Raw genomic sequence first — 11,136 nt, 5'->3', positions numbered from 1 at the left:
ACAGCCAGCTGAGCTCTATCCTTGGAATGGCACAAGAAATGCGTTGTATGAACCCAGATTAATGCCTGTGGCTGTGTTCACAGTGGCATCAACAGAAGTTGTCAAATACTGTCGCCAAAAGTCGCCTTATAACATTGGCCAATAGTGTGGTCATAGTGCGTCCAATCTCCATCGTTAGTTTTTGGTAGGGTCAAGGAGGTTAGGTTAGAACCTATTCTATGTGTGAAGTATGTTAGATTTAAAGCTAGTACGGTGGGATGGATACCAAGAGACCTCCGTGCTTGGATACGAGTGCTGTATAGCAGCTTCTGCTATCAAAAATACGCAAAATGCATGTGAATGAACTTTCTTGTCTCATAAAGAACATGGTGAGTTCTATACACTCTGTCCTCAATTACTGGAATAACCAGACAAGTTTTACAAATGTACGAGATCACTGGAGAAATGTTGTGATACATATTCAAGACAATTCATGGTGACATTGGAAAGAAAGTTATAAACACCCTGTTTTGCTGTATTTATTTAACGTTGTGCAGATGCACATCAATTAACCTTCAGTGACTGTCATTTAGCACATGAGTGAAAGACAAGCATAAAGCGTAGCATAAGATACTCTGAAAACCTAAAGCAGGAAATACATACTTATACCACATTTGCAAACCACTTCATATTAACAGAATCACTATCCTACTGGCATAAAAAGCCAGTAAGCAGTAATAATAATTTGTAGACAACTAATGACAACCTACCACAAAAAAATCCATTACAGGAACTATAAGCACATAATATACATCACCTTTCTGACTTGAACAAATTAGTTTTTGTGGTTATAATCTATGCCTAAAATTTCCAATAAAAAATTTGCATATTTGGAGTTTTGAATAAACCTATGATTACAGTCCATAGATTCCGAACTATATCCCGATTATGATATTTTCATTCCCAGGATGCCACAAACTCATTCTTTCGTGGACTAAAATTATCAGCTTCTCACGCTCCATATTTCATGTATGAGAACATTGGTTGATTTGACTGAAGAAAATACCTAATTTGTATTTCACCGATTGTCGTCCGAAGTCCATAACTTAACTGACGATTTCAGGCCAGTTAGCGAACTTAACAGGGGAATAAGTTTTGAAGATGGCAGCGATAGTGACAGATGCAAACAGCGACAATGAGATTTTGGCTGAACCGTTCATGAGAACGAGGAAGAGAAAGAAATAGAGATGAAGCCGAATCCAAATTTATATCCACATTTTGCTTGTCAAAGGAAACCATACTTCATCTTGGCAATCTTGTATGCGAGAAAGTGGAGCATGTGACAGACAGATGAAACTATTTCACGCTTTCTTAAATAATACTGTTTCTTTGTAGTAGTATTAATTCGATTTCAGTACCTCGTGAATTCCTTCGTGTTATATATGTAAATCAGACACATTAAAATGACGATTCTTAGAAAAATAGTTTTGTTTTTCTAGTGTATGTTACAACCGCCACAGTAGCGAAAAGGACCATTTCAATTTAAGCCGCATATAGACTTAACCAAATTGAAAACCACACTAGTTATGTGTACTGTTTATTTTAACAGCTTTTTCTGTTCTTGATGACACGTTGATTTTTGATGCTGCAAAACATTTTGATAAAGCAAAATGATCTGATAAAAAAAGTAGTGTCCCAATTTCATCAATAGCAGAAAACATCGTAATTTATTTTTTTTCCTAATGGGAATGCCCTGATTGATAAACACCACAGCAGTATCTGAACAACTTTCCACCTCTTAGTGAAAATATTTGGATCAGAGACCCATTCATGTTGCAGAGCAAGAACATTGTCTCCTATCTACCATTATTCAATTATGCCAAGGAACTATTTATTCTTACTCAAGCTAAGTTCAACACGGTAAGATCATGAGAAAAGTTAGCCATTTTTAAAAGTGATGCTTCCCCAGCTTTTGAACATAGCTGTTGTTTCTCAGTTATTAGTATTAGCCACATAACCCCACCCATATTTATCATAAATTAATAGCTATGTTTGTATATTATAAGAGCAGCAATTATTGAATTAGTATAGTTGTAGCATGTGGGAGTACCTGGAATGCAATGTTTTGAACTTACCTTGAATATCAAGTTTTTCAGTGTTCTCCTTTAAGTCAAACTGTAGCTAGTTGAAGGTAAATTAACTCACAATTAACTCAGAAAACTCTTAAAAAAAAAGGAAGAGAAAGAGAAAGAAAGCTATAGGAGATAGCGGTTGTATTTCTCAGTTGTTAGTACCATCCACATAAGCACATCCATATTTATCATAAAGTAATTAATTATCTCTGTGTTACAAGAACATAGTTACTTTTGATTCAGCTAACTGGAATGTTTAGTTATTGAACCTACATAATCATAACAATGGATTGAGTGACTGGCCAGTTATGTTTTTTAAATTTCTCTTGAATTGCCGCATGTCATTCTTTTCTTTCATTCAGAAAAGTCTCTGTTCCACCAATGAACCAGCTACTACAAACACTCAAATATTGGGTGTCTAATGAAAGACGCCGGTGCGGGGTCTGAGGTTCACACAGCATGTTTGCCGGCTGTTGTCACTGCATCTGCCAGTTGTTGCTATGCATAGTCCTCGGACACCAATACCTTCCCTGTGCTCCCTACACTGTGCAGCTGAGTATACTGACGTTTCATTTTGAGTTTTTTTGTCAAGTTTAATTGAGTGCATGTCTTCTATACTGTCCGCCTGAGTGTTTTGGTGTTTTGCTTTGAGTTTCCATTTGGTATTGTATACACGAAGGATCATGAGTATTTCCTGTGTTGAAGTATGCAAAAACAGAATTGTATGTAGAATGACGGATTGAATTCATATCAAAATTTCCTAAAGATTTGATGATACATAGAGTAGTGAAGAAATGAGACTGGATCTGTGTTACAGATATGAAGCTCTAGAGAACTTAATGTTTTAACCAGAAATAAATTAGATGAGACAGGGGAGGGCTCGTAAGGAAGTCCGAGAAAATCTCTGCATCGTTTGGCACTTCACATTGGTGTATCAAGAACACCTGCTCAAAGATCTGTGCACAAACTGAAATTGAAACCATACGAAATAACTGTAGTGCATCAACTGAGGAACTCAGATACTGTTGTTTGACATTATTACTGCAGCTGGATGCTGGAGCCTTTGCACAGTGAGTAAGTTGATCCTGAGATTTCTTTCCCCCTATAAAGCATGACTGCATTTGTTAGGATGTAAATTCTCAGAACAATAGACATTAGAGCTCCGAAAAGCCTCATGAATTAATCAACAATTGCATGACATCAAAACAGGAGTGTAGTGTGCAATTGGTGCAAGATGAAACAATGTGTCTGACAGGTATGTGAACAATATATTGCATCTTCTTTTTTTGAGAACTAACACCTAACAAAAAGATGTACAATTATTTCATGCAGGACAATGCAAAAACACACATCGCCAATGTTTTTATGACTGCAATATAAAGTGTTTTTGATGATAGGGTAGTTGACTGGCGTTCTTGTTCTCCAGATCTAAGTCCGTGTGAGTTTTATCTTTGGGGAAAGTTAAAAGACAGGGTGTATGAAACCAGTCCCCACATGCTCAAAGAGTTGGAAGACAGTCCTTTCCCAGATTTCAGCATCTAAAATTCGTCGAGTGTTTGCTAATGTGTTGAGGAAATGTCAGGCTGCTGTTACCTTAGAGAGGCATCAATTTGTACACCTGCTGTGGATAAAGGTAAACTTAAGTTAATCAAGTGACAAACATTTTTATGCTTAACTCAGGGGAAGGGCGCGCAGCCGGCTACCTGCAAATTAGTGCCTGAGAGAAGGGCGCAGCGGTGGATGTCAGATGTGGTGGCGGCAGCCGGTGGCCGTGCCACACTATGCGTGGACCCCTCCTAGCCATCTTTCATGAGACACCATGTATTTTGCCTCTGGTGATTTCTTCCTGTCCATTAGACACTTCTGTGGTATTGGCTAGGGGACAGCCAGCTCAGTTATTAAAAGGATGTGTATGACACTGGACAACAAGAAATTGAGATTGTGAGGCCGAAAGTGCAGGAGGTTAGGTCCATATGTAGGAGGATAAGAGTGGAGAAACTTCAGGATAAGGAAATCAGGCACAAGTACATAACAACGATCTCAGAAAGGTACCAGTTAGTTGAACGTAGTCAATTACAGTCATTGGAAAAGGAATGAACACGGTACAGGGACACAGTACTAGAAGTGGCTAAAGAATGTCTTAGAACAGTAGTGTGTAAAAGTAGGATGAAGCAAACAGCTTGGTGGAACGACACAGTCAAGGCAGCCTGTAAAAGGAAAAAGAAGGCGTATAAAAAATCACTACATACTAGAACTCAGGTAGACAGAGAAAGTTATGTTGAAGAAAGAAACAAAGCCAAGCAGATAATTGCAGCATCCAAGAAGAAAGCTTGGGAAGACTTTGGAAACAGGTTGGAGACTATGGGTCAAGCTGCTGGAAAACCATTCTGGAGTGTAATTAGCAGTCTTCGAAAGGGAGGTAAGAAGGAAATGACAAGTATTTTGGACAGGTCAGGAAAACTGCTGGTGAAACTGCTGGAGGCCTTGGGCAGATGGAGGGAATATTTTGAAGAGTTGCTCAATGTAGGTGAAAATACGATCAGTAATGTTTCAGATTTCGAGATAGAATGGGATAGGAATGATGATGGAAATAGGATCACATTTGAGGAAGTGGAGAAAATGGTCAATAGATTGCAGTGCAGTAAAGCAGCTGGGGTGGATGAAATTAAGTCGGAACTCATCAAATACAGTGGAATGTCAGGTCTTAAATGGCTACACAGGATAATTGAAATGGCCTGGGAGAAAAGATTGTAACAACTACAGAGGTATCTCTTTAATCAGCATTGTGGGTAAAATCTTGTCAGGTATTGTTGAAAGGAAAGTGCGAGTATTAGTTGAGGACCAATTGGATGAAAATCAGTGTGGGTTTAGGCCTCTTAGAGGTTGTCAGAACCAGATCTTTAGCTTATGGCAAATAATGGAGAAATGTTATGAATGGAACAGGGAATTGTATCTATGCTTTATAGATCTAGAAAAGGCATATGACCGGGTTCCTAGGACGAAGTTATTGTCTGTTCTACGAGATTATGGAATAGGAGGCAAACTTTTGCAAGCAATTAAAGGTCTTTAAATGGATAGTCAGGCAACAGTTAGAGTTGACGGTAAATTGAGTTCATGGTTCAGAGTAGTTTCAGGGGTAAGACAAGGCTGCAACCTGTCTCCAGTGTTGTTCATATTATTTGTGGATCGTATGTTGAAAACAATAGACTGGCTGGGTGAGATTAAGATATGTGAACACAAAATAAGCAGTCTTGCATATGCGGATGACTTAGTCATGATGGCAGATTCGATTGAAAGTTTGCAAAGTAATATTTCAGAGCTAGATCAGAAATGTAAGGACTATGGTATGAAGATTGGCATCTCCAAAACGAAAGTAATGTCAGTGGGAAAGAAATATAAACGGATTGAGTGCCAAATAGGAAGAACAAAGTTAGAACAGGTGGACGGTTTCAAGTACTTAGGATGCATATTCTCACAGGATGGCAACATAGTGAAAGAACTGGAAGCGAGGTGTAGCAAAACTAATGCAGTGAGCACTCAGCTATGATCTACTCTCTTCTGCAAAAAGGAAGTCAGTACCAAGACTAAGTTATCTGTGCACTGTTCAATCTTTTGACCAACTTTGTTGTGTGGCAGCGAAAGCTGGGTGGATTCAGTTTACCTTATCAACAAGGTCGAGGTTACGGATATGAAAGTAGCTAGGATGATTGCAGGTACTAGTAGATGGGGACAATGGCAGGAGGGTGTCCACAATGAGGAAATCAAAGAAAAACTGGGAATGAACTCTATAGATGTAGCAGTAAGGGCGAACAGGTTTAGATGGTGGGGTCATGTTACACGCATGGGAGAAGCAAGGTTGCCCAAGAGACTCATGGGTTCAGCAGTAGAGGGTAAGAGGAGTCGAGGCAGACCAAGGAGAAGGTGCCTGGATTTGGTTAAGAATGATTTTGAAGTAATAGGTTTAACATCAGAAGAGGCACCAATGTTAGCACTGAATAGGGGATCATGGAGGAATTTTATAAGGGGGCTATGTTCCAGACTGAACGCTGAAAGGCATAATCAGTCTTAGATGATGATGATAATGATGATGGTGACTTATCTCCCATTGGGACAACAACTTTCCATGTTTTAGTGAGTGCATCAGAGCAAAAAGAATTATACACCACCTAGAATTGTTCCCATAAAAATATGAATTATTTGTGCTTACTCAAGACAGATGTAACACAGTAAAATTAAGAGGAAAGTCAATCTTTTTAAGAAAGCAGTGGATATGGCTGTCTTATTTATTGATTGAAACTTCCTGGCAGATTAAAACTGTGTGCCGGACCAAGACTCGAACTCAGGACTTTTGCCTTTCGTGGGCTTCTGAAAATTTTGGAAGGTAGGAGGCGATGTACTGGTAGAAGTAAAGCTGTGAGGATGAGGCATGAGTCGTGTTTGGGTAGCTCAGTTGGTACAGCACTTGACCGCGAAAGGCAAAGATCCGGAGTTCAAGTCTCGGTCCGGCACACAGTTTTAATCTGCCAGAAAGTTTCATAGCAGCGCACACTCCGCTGCAGAGTGAAAATCTCATTCTGGTTATTTATTATTAGTATTACCCACATTCATTTTTATCGTAAATGAAGTGTTATATGTGGGTCATAAGAACATAGGTACTTGTCATTCAGCTAACAGAGAATGTTTGGTTAAAGAATGTACATCATCAGAACAGTGAAAGGAGTAGCTAGTAAGTTATGTTTTTAAATTTCTCTTGAACTGTCAAACAAATTGTTACATATCATGCTTTTTCTCTTCTTTTTGAAATGACTCTGTCCCGTCAATGAGGCAGCTGCTACTGACACACAAATATTTTGCCTCTGGTTGTGTGTGTGTGTGTGTGTGTGTGTGTGTGTGTGTGTGTGTGTGTGTGTGTGTGTGTGTGTGTTGAGACTTCATTGGTATGGGCAAGGCAGCAGCCAGCAGGATTATTAAAAGGGTGGGTGTGACACTGGACAAAATAGACAAGAGGCAGTTTAACAAGTTTGTTTGCGTGGCAGTTTGTTAATTATTTTGGTTCTCTGATGTAATTTAGTGAAAATAAAATAAACACATGTATATGGAATAAGATAGTTTTATTCTGAAATCATTTGTTTGATTTGTATTTTCTGATCCTAATTTTGAACTTTTTTTTAAAAAAATGAAAGAAAACTGTTCATCTGCTCTTGTCATGGTACTTTTGAAGCACTGCCATCTGAAACTCAACTAATTCTTCCACATCTGAAAATAGGTATTTTTATTCTGGAAAAAAACTGACAGTTTTAAGCTGAGATGACTGTAAAAATAGTAAGGACACAGTGAAGGTGTCTTACCTCCAGTCACTTCCCCTTCCCTCCCATGCTACTAATAGCTGATAAAGATGAGAGCAAAAGCCAAAACTATGTATTAAATAGTTACTGTAACATAAGCTTCTGACAATGTTGGCTGGAATACTCTCTTATAAAATTCTGAAGGTGGCAGGGGTAAAATACAGGGAGCGAAAGGCTATTTACAATTTGTACAGAAACCAGATGGCAGTTATTAGGGTCGAGGGGCATGAAAGGGAAGCAGCAGTTGGGAAGGGAGTGAGACAGGGTTGTGGCCTGTCCCCGATGTTATCCAATCTGTATATTGAGCAAAAAAGAAAAATTTGGAGTAGGTATTAAAATCCATGGAAAAGAAATAAAAACTTGGCAGTTCGCCAATGACATTGTAATTCTGTCAGAGACAGCAAAGGACCTAGAAGAGCAGTTGAACGGGATGGACAGTGTCTTGAAAGGAGGATATAAGATGAACAACAAAAGCAAAACGAGGATAATGGAAAGTAGTCGAATTAAATTTGGTGATGCTGTGGGGATTAGACTAGGAAATGAGACACTTAAAGTAGTAAAGGAGTTTTGCTATTTGGGGAGCAAAACAACTGATGATGGTCGAAGTAGAGAGGATATAAAATGTAGACTGGCAATGGCAAGGAAAGCGTTTCTGAAAGAGAGAAATTTGTTAATATCGAGTACAGATTTAAGTGTCAAGAAATTGTTTCTGAAAGTATTTGCATGGAGTGTAGCCATATATGGAAGTGAAACATGGAATAGAAGCATTCGAAATGTGGTGCTACAGAAGAATGCTGAAGATTAGATCGGTAGATCACATAACTAATGAGGAGGTATTGAATAGAATTGGAGAGTAGAGGAGTTTGTAGCACAACTTGACAAGAAGAAGGGACCGGTTGGTAGGACATGTTCTGAGGCATCAAGGGAACACAAATTTAGCATTGGAGGGTAAAAATCATAGAGGTAGACCAAGAGATGAATACACTAAGCAGATTCAGAAGGATGTAGGTTGCAGTAAGTACTTTGTAGATGAAGAAGCTTGCACAGGATAAAGTAGCATGGAGAGCAGCATCAAACCAGTCTCAGCACTGAAGACCAGAACAAGAACATAAACATTTAGGGTTAGATATGATAATCCATTTGGATACATGCCTAAGTACATTTCTGCCCCATTATTATATGGAAGATTGTGGTTGTTTATATTGTAAATGTTGACATATTATTCTTTATACATATGCGCAATATAATTATTAATAATCACATCCTGGAAACAAGATTTATATATTTCCAATAACTGCAAAAGTGGATGAACAATGTTCACTAATTCGGCAAAGGTCATTTCTGTAGCAACCCCTTGCTGCTTTAATGAATTAGTCCTTCAAAGACATAAATACAACAGCAAGCTGGCCAGTAATACCTCTTGGTATTGCCAGTCAAATCAATCTCAATGATGTCTGTGTTGACACAGCTGGAGACAAACGACTTTTACAATGGAGACAGCATTTCACAGTCGCTTTTATATTATGTTCCTACTTGGATTGTGCCGTCCTCCTGACAACTTGAGCAATTAGTTAACTTGGAACTTACTTTCCACATATGGGGGCTCCACCGATCTGCAGCCTCTGCTAACTTTTCTAGGCATAATAATTACAAGTTGTTTCTGAAAGGAAACTCTTATTTTTTTCCCATACTGTACTCGGGAATCTAGAAAGATCTCTTATTAGTCAAACAACAAGTATTTGATCCTTTACTAATTTTACCATATATTGCTATGCTGTTACAAATCCAAGCACCCTTTGATATATACACTTCTGTTTTCATTGACTGAGACCGCAGAAGTTTTCGCGTTTTCTGGACACTCTTGAACTTGTCTACAGTATATGCACCATTTTCAAAATATCCACAAATTACAACTTTGCGATCTGAAACGCTTGTCGCTCACGATCGGCACACTATTTTGCAGACGACGACTAATGTAAATACTAAATATGAAATGACGTACGCGCAAACAAATTTCACACTAGGCGCTGTGGCTGATGGGAGCGATCGTATAGGCGTTTCCATTTCCTCCCAACTTAACTGGACGGGAACGCTTTTCCGGGAGTAAAATGTCGTACAATGCGTGCCCCAGGTTAAGCCCTGGCTAGCCTATTCCTCGGTTAGCTAATCCGAGATTGTACAACTAGCCCTAACTCCATCATTTGACTGTGACGCTCCTTCCTTTCCGTTGACGTCAAGTGTGAATCGATCTAGAGATTACTGTCTTATATCGAGGAGAGGAGTATTATAGTTTTCGCATACAAGAACTCCCATAATGTTCGATTAGCAGACTTATTTTCTTCACTGTTCCGAAATATATTCCGTTTTTGGCGGATGACCGTATTGTGCATTGACCTTTTTCATAAGGCCTGCGTGTATTGTGCGCCGTAGATTCAAGGGGAAACGTATTTTATCCTCACACTCATTGCATCAACAGAAAATTGCGACATATGCCAAATGGCAGCGTTACAGCGTGAAAAAGTATATTTTTTCGGAATTCTGGTAGTAATCTTATTTCAAGTGAATTTCTCTATTCTAGCAGAGATAAGTGAGCACTCTAGATCTGTGATTGGCGTAGCCCGTCGTGTATCCCCCCAATCCGAAGACGTTACCATGTAAGGCGTATAATAAGAATCCAGTTTGTGTATGTTTGTGGATCACCTGTTGAATGAAAGCGATGTCTGTCATTTTAAAAAATGTTATGAATAGCATATGGCATGCATTTAACGCGCTAACGTCAGATAAAAGCGGTGTTGTGGTGAAATCGAGATTAAAAGTAAATGTTTTTGTAAACTTTTCTAAATAAATGTCGATGCCCTTAATAGGAAGAGGAATAGAGTTACAGAGACTTTTTGTTCCAGGTCCTTACAGCTAATATTGGCACTTTATTGGATCTTTACGGCGTTGAGAAGGGATTAGAACACTATCGCAGCACAAAATGTTTGAATTTTGGACACTATAGTTATTATTTACAACGAGAGGTACGTATTGCGAAATGGGAACGAGGCGTTTACCGAGTGTTATTGATCGTTTTGACGAATTAAATGCATAAATTTGAATCGGTGATATTTTAAATCTCGCAGGAGCTTCGTGGAACGGCATTTCAGTATTTGTTAGGCACTAGAATTATCTAATTGGTGTCGGCAAGCACTTGGATTCACAACAAAATGAGTGGACATTACCATTATTCTTTACTAATTTGTACTTGTTAGCCCATTAATGTGTTCCTTTTATTAAGTTGCGTGATATGAGGCGAGTTATCAAGAGGTATTTAACTATTAAAGAGAATGAAATAAATTTTTCGTTTTTGCCTCGCCTGTAAAAAAAAAAAAAAAAAAAAAAAAAGTCTTTCCACTTAGAAAATATTGACTGCACAAAAACAAGCTGCAAGAATGGTACCTGGTCGTTACCCTCGGTCGCCACGTGTTGCTTCTTCCTTCAACGAGTTGGGCATTTTAATTGCACCATCACCATACGTATATTTATTTCGTAACTGAAATTCGTCAGCAATAATCCATGACAATTTGTGAAGACTATCTATGTCAAAACATACAATACTAGACAATATGGCTTGAATAAACAGTTACTGGAATCATCCAAGAGTGTTATCAAAAAGAAAATTCATGTGGCATATCATAACT

At 38.6% G+C, this 11,136-nt stretch overlaps 1 protein-coding gene across 1 annotated transcript in view; it reads left to right on the top strand.

Moving 5' to 3' along the window:
- The first annotated feature begins 9,613 nt into the window (after window positions 1-9,613).
- LOC126322280 (differentially expressed in FDCP 6 homolog) overlaps window positions 9,614-11,136 on the top strand; it is a 107,958-nt gene continuing 106,435 nt past the window's right edge. Inside the window, exons 1-2 of the mRNA XM_049994281.1 lie at window positions 9,614-10,271; window positions 10,357-10,476. Of these exons, the coding sequence (XP_049850238.1) occupies window positions 10,164-10,271; window positions 10,357-10,476 (228 nt within the window). The 5' untranslated portion in view covers window positions 9,614-10,163. The remainder of the gene's footprint in view (window positions 10,272-10,356; window positions 10,477-11,136) is intronic.

Source organism: Schistocerca gregaria, chromosome 1 (assembly GCF_023897955.1).
Source record: "Schistocerca gregaria isolate iqSchGreg1 chromosome 1, iqSchGreg1.2, whole genome shotgun sequence".
Taxonomy (NCBI): Eukaryota; Metazoa; Arthropoda; class Insecta; order Orthoptera; family Acrididae; genus Schistocerca; species Schistocerca gregaria.
This window is presented reverse-complemented; position numbering and strand designations above follow the sequence as displayed.